The 17,809-nt window shown below is 34.4% G+C and overlaps 2 protein-coding genes across 3 annotated transcripts; both read right to left on the bottom strand.

The window, feature by feature from the left end:
* Positions 1-7,732: 7,732 nt before the first annotated feature.
* LOC103497166 (uncharacterized) lies at positions 7,733-10,182 on the bottom strand. Of its 2 annotated transcripts, XM_008459263.3 has the most exons (4): positions 9,939-10,182; positions 9,719-9,832; positions 8,972-9,133; positions 7,733-8,443 (listed from the first exon to the last, which is right to left on the bottom strand). In XM_008459263.3, the coding sequence occupies exons 1-4, from the start codon at positions 10,043-10,045 to the stop codon at positions 7,948-7,950; spliced, it is 879 nt and encodes a 292-aa protein (XP_008457485.2). In that variant the 5' UTR covers positions 10,046-10,182; the 3' UTR covers positions 7,733-7,947. The 2 variants fall into 2 exon arrangements, with proteins under 2 accessions (XP_008457485.2, XP_008457486.2); XM_008459264.3 differs by lacking the exon at positions 8,972-9,133.
* Positions 10,183-12,943: 2,761 nt separating this feature from the next.
* Positions 12,944-14,686, bottom strand: LOC103497237 (fasciclin-like arabinogalactan protein 4). The gene has a single exon (XM_017046602.2). It carries the CDS (start codon positions 14,565-14,567, stop codon positions 13,302-13,304), a length of 1,266 nt encoding a protein of 421 aa, XP_016902091.2. The 5' UTR covers positions 14,568-14,686; the 3' UTR covers positions 12,944-13,301.
* Between the last annotated feature and the right edge of the window lie 3,123 nt (positions 14,687-17,809).

Below are 17,809 nucleotides of genomic sequence, written 5' to 3'. Positions count from 1 at the left end.
GGCTCTTTAAGTGCACGTTTATAAATCTGAAGGGCAGAGGACCCCAACTAACCGTGGAGGTTTCAAGAATGATCGGGAAATGATCTGAGGTAACTCTGGAAAGGGTTTTTGAATAGCGAGCAGAGAATAAATTTTCCCATCCCATTGTATATAAAAATCTGTCAATTCTGGAGAGAATCGGCTGGGTTCTGAGGTTAGACCAGGTATATTTTGCATTTGAGAGAGGCGGGTCAATGAGATTGCTTTCGGAGATGAAGTTGTTAAATTTCCTCATACTGTAATGTCTAGGATTTTGGACGGACGTCTCAGAGGAGAATCTCACAACGTTAAAGTCTCCCGCTAAAAGCCAATTTGGAGAGTAAATATTTTTGAGGTCCAGAAGTTCAGCCCAAAAGGAATTTCTGTTTCTACCACCAGCAGGCCCATATATAGCCAACAGCCACCAGGCCGAACAAGGAGGCCCATCAGGAATGTTGATTTTTATGGATAATGAGAAAACGCCTTCAATGAAATCAGACACATTGAATCTAAGATCATCCCACATGATAATGATTCCCTCCGAATTGCCATTAGCACTTAAAAAACACCAATTTACACTAATAGAGCTCCACAGAGATTTAACAATTTTTTTTGTAACATCAGTCAGTTTAGTCTCAACTAAAATCACAAAGTCAGGAAGATAACGGGAAATAAGATTTTTTATTTGAACTCTTTTGGAGGGAGAGTTTAACCCTCTAGTATTCCAGCTTACAATTTTCATTTAGACATAGTATTCCCCTTTTCAAAATCACCTGCTGGAGAGCTTCCCTTAAGAACATTTGAGGCAGTATTAATGTTGTGATCCCAGTCCACCGGAGCTAGTTTGAGGTTATTGGTCTTTAACCAATCAATCAATTTTTCCTTGAAATTTGTTTCATCGTTTTTCTCTTCCCCATCTTCTTCTTCTGATTTTTCTTCATTCTCAGAAATTAGCAGCTGCTCGATACTGTCTTTTATGAGGTCAGAATGTGTTGGGGGATGTGGGCGATTGTGAGATGGATAATTGATCTGGGCTGGATAGAAACTCATCAGAGAAGGGAGATAGATGTCCTAGGTCCACTGTGAGGCTGATGGATTTGAGCCTATTTTCATCATCATTTGGCTGAATTTTTAGCCCACTTTCTTTCGTCTTTTTCTCCTTTTGTGTAACGGGCTTTGAGTTTGGGCTCTTTATTCTATAAATCTTTTTGCCTTTTCCTTTGCTCTCTTTTTCAAACTTCTTCAATAATTTTTTCTTTGGGCTTTCAAGTGGGCTATTTATCTTCAAATGGGTCTGTGGGGCACTCTTTGGGTCATAGATAAAAGTCATGGACTTGGGTGTGTCGAACGATACTTTTCTTTTGCCTCTCTTTTGTCCAGCTGACTTTGAATTTTCTCCCTTATAAAAAAAAGTTCCCTCATTTTTTGCTAATCACTGACAGTTCTTCATCTTCTATCTCCATCTTTCTTTTCTCACTTGAATCACTGTCACCGTCATAATTCAAAAAATCCATCATTGAGCCCAATTTTTTATTATTTTCAAGCAAAGGGCCGTTTCCCTTCTTTTTCCAATCTTCCTTTCTGATCACCATCGACACTGCTTTTTCCGGCGAGATAGCTAGATTACCTTCGAAGAAGTATTGTTCACTGTTCAAGTTAAATTCGTCGAATCTTCTAGCTGCTTCTCTAGTAAAAGTACCATGGATACTAGGATTTCTTTTCAGATGCCATTTTCCTTCTGTTTTGACTATTACTTGAATGATATAACTACGTTCTTCTTTGTCAATCAATTTGATGAACGTCAGAATGAACCCCGAATAGTTATCTTTAACTCTAATAGAAGCTTCAATGAGATCAGTGAGCTCCCTAGTTTCTTTTGCTACTTCCATGAAACCACCATAGACATCTCCAATTTGAACAAAACTTTCTAAATTCCAAGCATGCAGGGGCACTCCTCGCACCTTAATCCATCCACCATAACTTGGAACAACTTTGGGTGATGCGTGATCTTTCTGGTTCCATTCCTCGAACTTAACATAAAAGCGTCCCACTATAGTCCAACCCTTATTTTTACATATCAAGTTTGCTTGCTCAATGTCTTTGAAACAAATCAACGCTTTATCAACATGAAAAGGCTTGTAACTTACAGTGGTGTCAAGCTGTTCGTTTAACTTTTCCACTATTTTCTCCTAATCGTTGTGGAAATATCTTCTAGTAAGGACAACTGTTCTTTCCCAATCAAAAGAGAAGTTTGTGAGGTCTTTTAGTGTTTTCTTAGCTTTTATGGACCAGAAATTTGTTTCCTCATCAGAAGAGCTTCCTTTGATAACAGCTTTAGCATAGGATCTCCTCTTTTTATCGTCCCCTGACTCAGAGCTGGAGAGTCTGTCTTTCATTTTGGTTCCCAGAAGAGTTTTGTAATTTTCTTTTGTAGAGGCATCCTTCTTGCCATGTAAAAGACTGACAAATTGTGCCCATCCTGATTTTTCTGACCCTTCAGGGACCAGAATACAGCATTTCCTTCCTCTGTCGTCCACTCGATAAATCTCAGCAATGTAACCTTTTCTGTTGTATGTTTTTTGGACCCACAGGCAATATTCCTCAAATCTTTTTTTCAAGAAGAATCTTGTCGTTCGAGGAGTATCCAACAGAGTTTTGAAAGTGGACTTGAGCCATTCCAAAGATTCCAAAGTGACAGCAATAGAGAAAGATTTGTATGGCCCCACCTCCGTAATAAGCATCTTTAAGTCTCGTGATCGGTTGTCCAAAGATAGGACAAAATCTTTTTTTTCAATGGTGCAAGAACGAGGGAGCTATCGCAGTGAAGACATTCTGCAAATGGAAGCAAGCAAAGGAAGGAAGCAGAAAGTGAGTGTGAAGTCTACTAAAAATGTACCTTAATAACCTCAGATAATCGAGATCTTCCTTGGTTGGCGGGAGTATCAGCTGGAATAAATTTGGCTGTTGAGCAGAGTAAATTTCTTCAAGGGAATCGCAAAGGTCTTCCATGGCACTTATTTGTGTTTCTCTGAAGTTTGGGAATCGCAAACGCCGGCGGCTTGAGGAGAAGAGAGAGAAGCTCTGTCATCTCTCCTATAAACAATATGTTGTTGATATACTAGTGAATCATATTTAAGTATAATGTGAATGGTCTACATATAGTATATTAATAAGGTTGAGTATCTTATTCTGATAACATATGAAAATATGACTCACTTTGTAAATGTTACAAAAGTTGTCAGTGTTATAAGCGATTTGATCCAAATTATTCATGTGGGGAACATGTGAGTATGAAGGTATCTTTACAATGAGATTGAATCACAAAAATATGAAATCTCTAGTTATAACGTAGTTAACTATAACAATAAATTTTTCAATCAATAACCCCCTTGTATTTTAATTTGAATCATGAGTGAGTTATAAACTCTAGCTTGCTCATGAGGATTGTCGTTCTTTGACTTGTATATGGTTGGGAGAATAATCCTTGTTAACAACTCAATATGTTTATCATCTTGGGAACATTGCCAAACAAGGAACTTATTGACCAATAATGAAAACAATCTTCGAAGTAAAAGACTTTTAAATAAAAAAGTTTAGATCAATCACAAGTTTTCATGTCATTTCTCAAATTAATGACTAAAGTGAAGATTATCGAGGACAATGATATTCAACATAATCTACTCTTTAATTGTGATCAGGTGGGTAATTGTTATTTGAATCAAATTATGATTGTTGGTAAAGAAAATAAGTGCGACAATAAGTTTGAATCCCTTTAGGGCCGTTTAGATCACATATATTGTTTCAGGAGTATGAATATTTAATGTCTGAGATTTTAATATGGTTTTAAATGTTCGAAATAATTAATTTCTGTATTTGGATATGCTACATAATTAATGAAAGTTAGAGAATGTGTTCGATTTACCAATTTGTATAATAAAACCTAAAAATAAATAATTATTTAATAAAATAGAAAGAGAACAAATAATATAGTCAAAATTAGATCTAATTATTAAAGATCAAATAAAACATCAAAAAAATTAGAATATTTTTAATTAAATATTATTTAATAATATAAATTGATTAAAATATTAATAATAAATAATAAAATCTTATATTAAATAGTGAAGATTCATTGATAAATATATTAGTTGAAATTCACGTGTAACAAAACTCATAAGCATAGTCATTTTTTAAATATTCCAGGTTTGCTATTTCATCTTTCTTTTTTCCTTGCGATTCGTCCTACTATTATTTCATCTCCGCTTGCGATTTCGCCTTTCTTCTTTTCTTCTTTTCTCACTACAAGAAAATGGAGCATTCCCGATGCTAAAAAAGACGTCGGCATAAGGAACGTCGGGAATAAGGGTTTTTCCGATGCCATCAACACCGCGTCGAGAGAGGCGTCGGGAAAACACTCTTTCTCGACGCATCAAGAAGGCGTTGACCAGTATTCGTCGGGAAAAGGACAAATTAATTTTAAAAAACAAACTATTCCTGATGTCGTGCACAGTGCGTCTGGAACGGCGTCGGGAATATGGATTTTTTTCGAAGCGTTACGGAGCGTCGAGAAAACCGTTTAATGAGCGTTGGGAATGTCCTTTTTCCCGACGTTTTTTGGGGGATTTCCCGACGCCGCGGCACTACGTCGGGAAATCCCCTTTTTAATCGTTTCAGTTTTGTATTTTACAGAACCGAAACCGAGAGGGAAAAAGAGAGGAAAAGCCGAGAGGGGAAAAGAGAGATCCGTCGCGTTTCCGTCGCCGTTCCGCCGCCGTCCCTCGCCGCTGTTCTGCCGCCGTCTGCCACTTTAGGTAAGTGGAAAATTAAAATTTATTTAGTTTAAATTTATGTTTTAGGGTTTTTTTTTTAGAAAAATTGTTTTAAGATTTTCTTTTGGAATAGATTTTTGTTTGTTAAATGTATTTTTGTATAGAATGTGTGTAATTTGTGGTTGAATCGAAATTTGAATGGTTTAAGGTTTAGGGTTATTTAAAAAATTGAATTGAGGGGGGAGTTTATAGTTAAATGAAAATTGAATGGGGGTTGAATTGGGGGAGGGAGTTTATAGTTAAATTGAAAATTGAATTGGGAGGGGGGGAGGGTTTATAGTTGAATTGAAAATTGAAATGGGAGGGGATGGGGGGGGGGGGGGAGATTTATAGTTAAATTGAAAATTGAATTGGGGGAGAGGGGAGTTTAAGTTAAATTGAAAATTGAAATTGGAGGGGGGGGGGGGATTAATAGTTAAATTGAATTTGGGGGGAGGGGGGGGGGGGGGGTTTATGGTTACATTCAAATTTGAAGGGGGTTTATGTTTTGAATTGAAAATGTAATATGTGTGTTAAGATTTGTTCTGGCTATGCTACAGTTATGGTAGCCTGTTTGTATTGAATATTTTTATTGTTGATTTGAGATGACTATTCTGCAGTTATGATAGCTTTTTTTTGTTTTGAATTGTTTATGTTTGGGATGACTATCCTGCAGTTATGATAGCCTTTTTTGTTTTGAATTTGCTGGTTTCATTATATATTTTTGCGTGTTACCTAACATAGTTTTTAAATTTGTTGCAGAATCAAATGCTGGAACTCCAATTCCAGCTTACCCCAGAGGGTAGTCAGCCACTTTCTGAGGATGAGATATGCGATCAGGTGTTGGGTACACGACCAGGCTACTCAAAAGGCCTTGGTTGGGGACCCAAGCCGAAGGCTCGTAGAATGGCGAGTGCAAGCAGTTCGTCGACATCTTGTTCGCAGTCCACAGAAAAAGAGATTGAATTACAAGCTAAACTTCATGAAGCTTTGGAACGGATTGAAGTACAAGATAGAAATCACCAAGCATTAGCTTCACAAGTGGAAAGTATGAAAAAGATGATAGAAGAACTAACTCGTGCACAACAGGGACCACCACATGATCCCTAGCTCTGTGGTACGTATATGTCTTTATTATTCTTAAGTTTTTGCAATATATGATTATGTACTAAACTTAGTTATTCTTATATCATTTTTAGGACCGAAGGTGTCGAATGACGCGCATATGCACCTCGTTGAGAGACTTTTTCTTATGTTTATGTTTATTCTATTTTGAGAACTATATTTTGTTGTAGTGAACTTATTCGTATTATTAATTTTAATTCTATTTTTTTAATTTGTGTTTGTATAGTTCTTAATTTATTTTAATTTATATTTAATTTTTTTTAATTTAATCCAAAACGTCGGAAATTTTTTTTGAGCAATCCGAACATCATTGTGAATGTTTGAGCAAAATATTATAAGGAAAAAAGTAGAAATAAAATATTTTAAAAAAATATATAAAAGGAATTCCCAACGTAAAGAAACATCGGGAAAGATGTTTTCCCGACGTCTTTCTCCCGACGTTCTTCCCGACGCCGTTTGGTACGTCGGGATATCCTTTCCCGATGTACTTTTTATTTTCACTGACGTTTTTTGGCGTCGGGAGTACCCCTGTCTCTTGTAGTGTCTCTTTTTCTTTTCTGAGGTTTCTTTCCATCATATTTTTTTATTTTTCAATTCTTTATTTATGCCTTTAATCTCTCTCGTTTTTCTTCTCCTCTTCGTTTTTTTTGCTTCGATTTCTTTCCATCGTCTTTCTACTTTTCCTCTTCTTTTTTTCGTTGCGATTTCTTTCAATCATCTTTCTTCTTTTTTTTTTTTTTACGCGTTTACATTTGGGTAACCAAATCTAAACGACTGTGTATAAGACTGTGTACAACAAAATAGCAAAATTTAAAAGATCGTGTAAAAAAAATAAAAGATCGTGTATAAAAAATCTTGAAAAAAAATTATTTGGATTGGAGTAGCCAAATGTAAACGATCGTGTAAAAAAAAAAGTAAACGATCGTGTAAAGAAATCTAAACGATCGTGTAAAGAAATCTAAACGATCGTGTACCAAAAGAATTAAAAAAATCGTGTACCTAATGTTTTAAAAAAAATGATTTAGATTTGGGTTCCCAAATCTAAACGATCGTATAACAAAATTAAACAATGAATTGAAAAGATAAATTGCAGCCATATCTAAATGATCGCATATAAATTGTAGTCATAGCTAAACGTTCGTGGATAAATTGTAGCTATATATAAATGATCTCGTATAAATTGTAGCCATATCTAAACGATCGCTTATAAATTATAGCCATATCTAAACGATCGCGTATATAATGAACCATATTTAAACGATCACGTATAAATTGTAGCTATATCTAAACGATCGCGCATCAAATAATAACCAAATATAAACGATTGCATATATATTACGCGCGCGTACATTTTTTATGACATGGTTGATAGCGTATTTTTGGTATTTTACACGGTGGGTCTCAGGATTTTTTTCGTTTTTGGAATTGTTTTATAGAGTGTAAATATTTTGCCGTTTTTTTTATATTTTTGAAAAGATCCATATGCTATTTGTATTTAATAATTAATTAAAATTAATATTGATGATTAAAGGATATTAATTAATATTAATTAACAAATTCGAGGGTATTAAAAGGCCAATGTCAATTGGATTTTAATGTTCTTTAGATAATACCATCCTGGTTTTAAAATCTGAAAGTTGGTTAAGCAAACACAAAATATTTAGCTTCAAGATGAAATTTGATGATTAAATTGTAAAAGGTGGAAGTTAAATATAGGATTTTCTTCAAAACCTCAAGAAAAACATTATTGCATATCGATCCCATATCTAAAGAGACACAAGTGACAACTCCAAACATTATATCATAAAAGGAGTAACATATCAAATATGTAAGTTTCTTACAAAACTATATATTATATATATGCCAAATAACTTTTTAGCTTTCAACTTCCATTTGGTAATACGATGTTAATCTCTAGTCAGTTACGTATAAGTATAAGACATTTTTATTCATGAATGGAATTCAAAACAAATCATCAATTCCTCTTTATCTCTCCCTATCTCGAAAGCAATGAGAAATTCGTTTTGAGTTCGTCGTCGATGAATGGATGATCGTAACCATCACTAGAGATTCCATTCTTCAACTCCTCTTCCTCCCTCTTACCACTCAGAACGGGTTTCACCTTGCACACACCATCATCATCCCATCTAAGCAACTCTTCCTTGTTTATTCCAACCAAAAAGTTGTCTTCCACGCCTTCTCGAGTTTCGAGCATTTTGATCTTCTGGCCATCTACCGCAGAACCGTCTTGGTGAAGAATATTATTGTCAAGACTGTTGAAGTTGGAATTGCACTTTCCATATCTTGCAATGGGTGAAGAAGGATGTTGAAAAATTCCTTGAGAATTTGATCTCATGGAGAAGCTACCAAATCCAAGAATCTCTCTGGTCAATTTTCTTGCCTTCTCTCTCTCATTCTTGAGAAGAGATCCTTTGTCAAGTAGATTCAATATTCTCTCTGATCTCTTTCTAACTGAAATGCCCCAATTGAACCTAATAATCAAATAAGTATCCAATTAAGAAATACCCAATACATTCTCTTGACAACAAAATTAGAGACAGACTTTCAAACACATACATCTCATTTGATAACTATTTGATTTGAAAAAATTGAATTTGTAAACATTACACCCAAATATAAGTTTTTTAAAAAATAAAATAAAAATTGTTCCACTTCTCCACTAATACTTTAAAAAACTAAGTTAAATTTTGAAATAGTTTTCAAAAACATCTTTTCGTTTTTAGAATTTGATTAAGAATTTAAATACATAAGAATCATATTATTGGAATTTAAATAACTTCTCAAAAAACCAAAAACTAAAAGCACAACTATTTTCAAATGGAACCTATGAGTTCTATTGTTTCGTTATCTATTCATTCATACCTATCCATGTCGAGATTTAAATGTCAGAAGAATTTTTTTTTTTATGCTTTCTAAATTTGAAATTTGACTAAAAATTGAAACGGTACGTTGAAACAAATAGAATACTAAGTTATGATGGGGAGGTTGAAAGACATTACCCTTTTTCATCGACATATTGGAAGTTAGCCATTTGGGTAATAACATGTTTTTCGCTCTCAAATTCCTTTGCTACACTCTCTGGTCCATGAGTCAAGAGATGTTCAAGAATGATGAGAGAGTTGTAGGAATTTCTCCAATTCTTCTTTTCAAATTTCACCAATCTGCCTTAAATCCAAGTTTGTTTTACTTCATTAATCATGGAACCCAATTACCATAAATTAGAGTTAGCAAATGCAAACCAGCTTAAACCCAAAACTATACTTTAAGAGAAAAAAAAAACTTATAATTTCTTTGAGGACTATGATCTCTTCCCAAAAGGACTCATTGTAGACGGTTTGAGTTCATAAAAGGCTACATTAATTGGCTGAAACTTGAAAACTTTCTAACAGTGAAGTCTATGATAAAGCAATGGTGAGAAACTAATAGAGTTAATTTGATCAAAATTTGGTTTCTGATGTTCTGTTTTTTTAAAAATAAACTTAAAGTATTTTTAAAAATAAACAGGAAGCCAACATCAAGTTCAAAAACGAAATAATAAAAATGAAATAGTTAAAATAGACCAACCTATTTTATCAAATATGAAGTAAACTAAATTAAATTGTTATGAACAAGGAAGAGACGTAAGGACAGATATCAATATCAATCATGGGTTTTGTCCATGGATAATCAGAGGGTCTAATTTATATTAAGAAAAAGAAACTTATAAAGCTTTAAACATTGATGAAGAACAAGAACATGGCCAAAACCTTTTATGAAGAATTGCTACAATTCTCCAATAATCATCAACCTCAAAAGCTGCCCTTGAAATTGAACTCAAAGTTCTTGCATCAGGGTTCCCGTTAATGGCTTCTTCAGTCAATCTAAAAGCCAAAACAACAACAAAAGAATTTTGGAAGATCATATATAAGGAAGTAACTCATGCAAACATCAAAAGAATAAAATTTCTTTTGTTTTGAAAAAACTTACAATTCAGCAGAGGTGACATCAGTGAGGGCTAATCTAGCAGTCTTGATTTTCTCTTTGAAAAAGAAAGAAGCTTGTTTCTTCAAATCATGAAAAGAAGGAGTGGCCATAATAAACTCTAGGATTTGTTAACTGAAGATATGAGAATTAATGAAAAGACTTCAAAGATGCTTTTTTGATAATTATGAGGCAGAAATGGTGGAATAATTTGGAATGAAGTTTGAAGATTAGGTTATGGGGGCAGAAAGAGCCAGTAAAAAGATGCCACCAAATGCTATTAAAATAAAATTGTAATGAAAGAGAGAGGGAGATGGTGATGTGGGCAAGAAAAAAATAATGGTGGAAAATGAAGGCCAAATGCTGAGATTATTGAGAGAATTAGAAAAGAAAATGAAGAGGGTTTTGTTAGTGATAGGGGTTATAATTCTAAAGATTTGGTTTTCAAAGTTGAATGTATGGAAATATGAGTAAAAGTCAAACTTCCAAAAATATTTTTATTAAAAAATTACTTGGAGAGTGTTTGGTATTTAATTTAGGAATTAGCGTGGGGTAGTTTTAACTTTGCTTCTTATTTAGTACGAAAAAAATGTGGGTTCTCTATGATTATAAAACATAAATTAATTTCATTGAGTTTAGAGGTAGACATCACATATGAATGAATTGAAAATCAGATATGAATTTAAAAGATTGTGATAATATGAAAGTTACGACATATAACAACAAGATGTATTTTCCTATTTTTGTGGCTCAAATATAGAAATTATGAAATTATGTTTAAACTAAAGCAATCCTATCTTGGGTAACAACCTGAAGATTGGTTGTAAGGATACACAATATTAACCTCACCAACGTTCCAAACTTAACTCAAGCCTAGTAACATCAATCCAATATCAAAGTTGGATCAACTCAACCTAGCTAGTTAGACTAATATAACTAATTTATTTATAAGATTAGATATGAATCGCCGTGACGTTTCGTTAATCTATATTTGGTCGCCTCAAATATGTACGCCTATGCATTATCCTTCATATATCATATATTACATATAAAAATAATAAACTTAATAAACATTAACTGAAACATTATCATATAGATAATTTTTTCAAGCAAAATAATAAAAACACCTAAAATTCAATTTTAACAAATTTTAATTAAGATAATTGATTTTTTTTAAAAGATAGTTAAATACATAATACTCAATCGGCTAATTCAATGAGCGGACATGTTTGACCGAAACTTTCATTTAATAAACTAAACTCCACAATTGGCTCATTAGCCTTTAACTATTGAAGATTAGATTATCCAATTTCAAGCATGTGATTTAGCCAAGTTTGGACATTTAGTAATTTAGGAAAATTGCATAGGATAGAAAAAAAAAAAAACCTTGTAACACTTCTTAATTAAATATATCATATAAATAAGAATTATTAGAAGGCTATCCACTTTTAAATTTACTACATTTACGATTTAGAAAATGTAATAACATGGATTCTATTATTATAAATTCTTTTGCTATTTTTGCAAATATCCCTTTAATTTATGAAACTGAGCTAGTTGGTCGAGTTGGTTCATTGATGAAGTTGACTTATATACATGTTAGGCTACACATTCCTTCGTTAATGTTAAGTAGAAGGTTTGATGACCTCACAATCGAATTTCAAAACCTAAGAATAAGAGAAGAAAAAAAGAACTACTTGCAAAAATACCTAATTGTAAAGGTTTAATTGGTAATGGAAACAAAATGAATGAAACATTGACAAAAAAAAAAAAAAAAGTTATATTTACAATTATTTTGAAATGTTATTATATACTTAATTAATTATTCTAAAAATACTACTAACTAAAGAGTAAAAGAAATTTGATACTACAATCCTATCTTGGCCTCAAACTATTAGCTTTCAAATAAAAGCATGGATACTACACAAAACAATGTGGTAAGGTTTCATCAACATACATGGACCACGATCGTTTGATGGTCTTTATGATAATTTGCTTCCAACATGTTTATATCTAGAATAGTTTAAGCATCCTAAACAAATAGTATTAAAGTCATAATATTGACTTGACTTAGTCACACAGCGTATGGATATGGTGATTTCTATAGTTGAGCTTGTCAAACAAAATCGTAGGTCTTGTGAAGAAAACTATTTTGATAATTTAACAACAAAAGTATTAATTCCAAATCTAGAAGTTAAGAGAAATAATTAGAATGAAAATGTAAATGATGGTTAGAGAAAAACGAAGGAGAATAATAGTAAGAAGTGAAGTTGGGAAAAAGGAGAGCACAGATAATGCCATCCTGTCATCCACTTTTCTTCTTTTTTTCTTTCGTTTGAGTGGGCCCTCCCTCACGTGTGGGGACTTGGACTTTCCAGTTGGCATTCCACCTAACCTTATACATCTCATTTTAATTACCAATAATACACTTCCTCCATATTTTCAGAACTCCTAGAAGGTTTGATAAAACTCTCATATATGTAGTATTAGTGACGGGAACTATTTGCGAGCAATTTGCAAGAAGGATTTGATTTGGTGATCAATGACTAAATCCTTACTATAAAATTTTCATAAATAGATCTAAAATAGTTCCTTCCATAGCCACAGAAACTAGTTTCTCTTTAATCTCATTTCTTAGACTAAAAAAATCCCCAAGACAATAGTAAAAAATCTTCATAAAAGCATGAAAACTGAATAAATAGAAGATATGGATATTCCATTCACTTGTTCAAAACTAATCCTTAAACTATGTACAAATGAAGAATAAGGAGTAAGTTAGAGTCAAAATTTGAATTTATCTAAAAAAACATAGATCCAAAGTATTGAATTAAAAGGCATTAAAAGAAAAAGAAATATGATTGTAAATTAATTACCTGAGGTGATCCTGGGAGATTGCCTTGTAAAGATTAAAGCCCTGAAATTGCAGCAACCAAAGAAACAAACAAAACCACATCTGTTTAGAAGAAAGAACAGATGAGCTACTCATCTGTACCACAGGAAAAACAAACATCTCAACAACAGCATCATAAAATTCTGAGCAAAAATTAATATAAAAGAAACAAAATCCCCTTCAAAATCTTCTCCTTCTCCTTCTTTTTTCCCATTTTTGCTTCTCATGAATCTGCGAAATCCAAAATTGAAACAAACCCAGATCCCAAAAATCAATATCCTCTCTTTAATTTACAGACCATTGTGAAATGAAATCAACAGAACAATTACAAGAACAGAAAATTTTTGGCTGCTGCTTTTGTAGCCCCCACTTCAATTCATCATCGTGTAAATTAGAAAGGGAGAAGAAAAGAAGAAAAAAAAAAAAAACCCGTAACATGGAAAACAATTATCACGGGGAAAAATCAATCAAATATTAATCTACTGAATTAAATACAATGCTATTGCTATACAACTACTACATAGAGTAAGGAAGAAATTCACCCCGCCGTTAATGGCGGCAACCGATCGGATTTCCTCACCATACCCAGGTGGAGATGAAAGATGTAATTGTGGTCCATTGGATTCCGGCGACATAGCCATTCCTTCCGGTGGCTGAGCATTACCCACAATTTCATTCCTAGGCTTAGCCGTCATCATTGGATTATTCCCAAAAATCTCTCTAGGTAATAACACCTCAGAAACCCCAAAAATGGCAACCGGATTCTGATCAAACACCGTCTGAGACACTGATGCTTGAACAATGCCTGTATTGATCCCAACTGAGCCATTCACTCGCGAAATGTTAAGCGTGAACCTACCAGCGCCCATATCCTCCGTCGCAAGAGTTGGCTGTACAGGGTTCACAATGGATTCCAAAGACCCAAGGGGATAATAAGAATGAAGAACATGAAATTTCAAGACAACAGCCTTCTTATCCGCCGGTAGTGACTGAAGCTTCACCGTCCCGGGAAGGTCAGAAAAAGCTATATCAGTAGGAACAAAAAGCGTAATCCCAGCACCACCTTCATCCGCTTCAAATTCCTCAACAACACCAGAAGCCGAAAGCATAGAAGCAGCAACATTAAAATTATGACCATCAATCAAAGCCCTAGTAATATTCAACCCTAATGGTGGACGCGTTTCGGAAGCCATAAGATCAAATCCATAAGGAACAAGAAGAGCATTAACCGCAAAGATACTGACATTGTAAGGAAGATTCTGGAGAAGAGTAAGAACCGTAGCATTAGATGAAGAGAAGGGAACAGGGGAGTGAACGGAGACGACGCCATCGAGAGGGTTGCGAGTAATGTTGACGGAACCGAAGTCACTGGTGGCACGGCCGGTGGTTTGGAAGAGAGTAGTGACGAGCTTGCCAGAAGGGGAGATGTGGCGGAGGTCGGAAGGGGAGAGGTATTGGAGTAGGACATGGTAACGGAGGAGATCGGCAAGGGAGGAAGGAGGGATGCGGTGAGTGAGATCGGAGGAGGCGGCGAGGTAGGAGTTTGGGACGGCGAGGAGGGTGAGGGAGGTACGATGGTTGAGATCTGAGAGGACGGCGGAGGAGGAGAGGAGGGCGGCGAAGTCGGAGAGGTCAGGGAAGGAGGAGAGAAGGGAAGAGAAGTTTAGGGCAAGGATGGGGGAGGAGGATAGGAGGAGGAAATAGAGGAAATGAAGAGGGGTAAAATGGGAAATGGGAGTCCCCATTTTTTTGTTTAGAAGAAATTTTGAGATAGATAGAGAGAGAGAAAGAGTATGAGTGTTAAGGGAAAGGGATTATTGAGAGAGTGAGAGAGTGTAAGAGAAAGGAAAAAGGAAGTGAAGTGTAGAGAAGGGAGTGAGAAGGTGTGGAGGAGGAGGATGAAGGATGATGCTCATGTTGGTTGTCCTATTCAATATTCTTACCCCACTTCTCAACTTTACATCTTTTTCTCCCTTTTTTTTATTATTAAAATATGTATCAGATTTAATATCTAAAACAATGATTCTCTATCTACTAACCAATGGAATAGTCTACCACTAACAAATTATGAAATTTTGGAAGTCCTAAACCCTTCAATTCACGGTCGAACTAGTCTATAAGTTATAAGACTAATGTATTTAAATAGTGTGATCCACAAATTCCTTGAAACAAATGATTGAGATCTATTCAAGTTGATATTCGTTGTCATAGTGTTTTTCTCTCAACACAATTGTTGTAATGCAAGAGAAGCTTTTTTTTTTTTTTTTGCCAACAAATTCACATTTCATCGCTACAATTTTTCAACCATGATGTACTCTAGCATAGCCTATAGTATAGAATATGGTTGACTTCAGTCATTGTTGTAGTATATTATGACCATATATTAATCTTAGTCATGATTTATATTTTTATATTTATAAACCATTACTAACATTAATTGTGGTACATAATGTAAATCAATGTAGATATTGATCATAGTTTATAACTTTATATACCGACTAACATTACATCTTTTACTATAGACCACAATTAATGTTAGATGTTGGGGTTAGGTTGTGTTACATTCTATCTTGTGTTTCAAAATTTTAAAAAATATATATTTTGGGTCAGTTCAAGATTTAATAACCAGGTCCGACCCGACCCGGTTATTATTATTATTGTTATTGTTTTTGTTGTTCGTTTGATTACAGATTTTTTAAAACTTGAACTAACATATTTATGATATTTACACATGACACCCTTTCCATTGCAAAAATTAACTTTTAGTGGACAAGGAAACAATTAAAAATATCCAAATTATGAGGAAAAAACCCGATTATCCAATCCAAAAATTATGGATTACATTGGATTGAACCTTGTACATGGAACCATTAGGGTTCAAGTTTTACCAACCAAGGACTTTGGGTTAGTTCATAATTTGCCTCAAACCCGATTCTGACATGGTTTACGTACACCATTGTTTTGCTATTATTGAATATATCAATAGACTTCATTTTAATTGAAATGGTTTATGTTAGGTATATGTACACCTAACAAGCTAATGGTTTATGTAGACTTTACGAATTCTTCCTCTTCCTTTCATATTCCTTATAAGAAGACGACAACTCCTTCTATGGCGTAGTGCTTTCTTTATTGAAAAGTTTTTCGCTCCACTTTTGAACTTCTCTGTATCAGATCGCTTATGTAGTAGCTCTTTGACCGCAAAATGAGAGGCCAGTCTGAGATCGAAGACTGACCAAGCCAACACAGGTACATTGGCTCGACTTCTCGATAAGAAAGAATGGCTGGTTTGCAGGATCTTATTAGAAGATAAAATATCCCCGTCGTCAAAGAAAGAGAACTCGTAGAGATAGAGATTCTGACAAAAGAGGTTTCTAATAGAGGAGGCTCCGTAGGAGTTGAGGCTTACCTTTCATCTTCTTCTGTTGACTAGAAGAGATAACCGAAATGTATCTTTGAAAAAGGTAAGAAGATTATGCCTGAATGCAATCAAGTTTTCTAATGCATTTCTATAGAGACCAAATCAAGATCCATTCTGATCTCATTCTCGCGTATATACAACCCTAAGATCGAAAAGGACTACGGGGAACTCTCTCAACATCTATCAATAGAGCTCTCGCTAAGCTTTCTTTCAGCTCCTTTGGTTAACATGCTTTCAGGCTTGCCAATAGATGATAGAAAATCTTCATCTTTCCTCAAAGGAGTGGAAAGTCTCTCCTATAGCTGAACGTTTGTCTACTTTTTTAACAAAGAAAGCCATGGAGCGGTGGTAGTGGAGATGTTCCAAGAGGCTTCATTGCTGCTACCCACATCCCATTTTCAGGATCATCAAAAGAGAGATCGGTGAAAGTGGTCATTCTATCTAAGCAAAGGTTTTTCGCAAATTCTTTGACTTTATTTTGAGTTGAGTTATCTAAGGGCTCCTTCACAGTTGCTTCACACTAATTTTTGAATATGGATTTCTCAAATTCTTTGAGCCTTAACATAATAATGATAAGGACTTTCACTTTCATTCAAATTCTTTGAACCTCTCATTTTGTTTTAGGGTCGAGTTATTTCTAAATTTAAGGGCAATAAATAAGGGATAATTTCTTATTTTTGATTGAGGGTTTCTCAAATTCTTTGATCCTTTCAGATGAATATGGATTAAATTAAAGGTCTATCTGAAGGCGCAAAGCGAAACGACTGTGAAAGGGTGAATTATGAAATAACTTGGCTAAAAAAGATAAGGAGAGGGGCGAAGCAAATTCCTTATCAAATAATTTGAGGAATCCATATTCAAATCGGGCTAGTGGAGTTTCATGAGTTGCACTCCTAATAAGGGATAAGGAAGGAGTTTTGCTTTCAAATTCTTTGAACCTCTCGTCATTTTAAGTTGAGTTATTTCTAATCTTAAGGGCTCCTTCACAAAATAAGGGAATAAGCACTTCGTTTTCAAGTCTTAACCTTTGTATCCTTATCATTTGGAGTCGAGCTATTTCTAATCTTAAGAGCTCCTTCATAGAATAAGAGATAAGGACTTCACTTTTAACTACTAACTCTGTCTTATAGTCGAGTTATTTCATAACCTACGGAGCCTCGATTTTTGCATTTTGTGAGTTTATAGGCGAAGGTGAATATGGATTTCTGAGTCCTTCAGACCGATAATAGTTATTTTTTACTGATTTTTTGTCTCTTTATTTTTTATTGAGAGCATTGACCCTTTACTTGCTAAAGAGATCTTTCCCGCTCCCTCCTTAAGAAAGAGGAAGAAGTCGAGTATATTCAGATTGATCCCTTTCGAAATAAGCAAAAAGAGGGCCTGCACCCTAGAGGTCAAGCCTATATCTAAGACAAAACTAACTAAATCGCTTACTCATAGGAACTCTTCCTTATACTCGGTCAAGCAAAAGCAGCTGAATACTGTGTAGTGGGCTTAGAATACTGGTTCTGACCTTTTCCTTGTTCATTGACTCATTTCAGTCGAGCCTTTCTTTGTTGAGGGATT

The sequence above is a fragment of the Cucumis melo genome, chromosome 12, assembly GCF_025177605.1.
Source record: "Cucumis melo cultivar AY chromosome 12, USDA_Cmelo_AY_1.0, whole genome shotgun sequence".
NCBI lineage: Eukaryota > Viridiplantae > Streptophyta > Magnoliopsida > Cucurbitales > Cucurbitaceae > Cucumis > Cucumis melo.
This window is presented reverse-complemented; position numbering and strand designations above follow the sequence as displayed.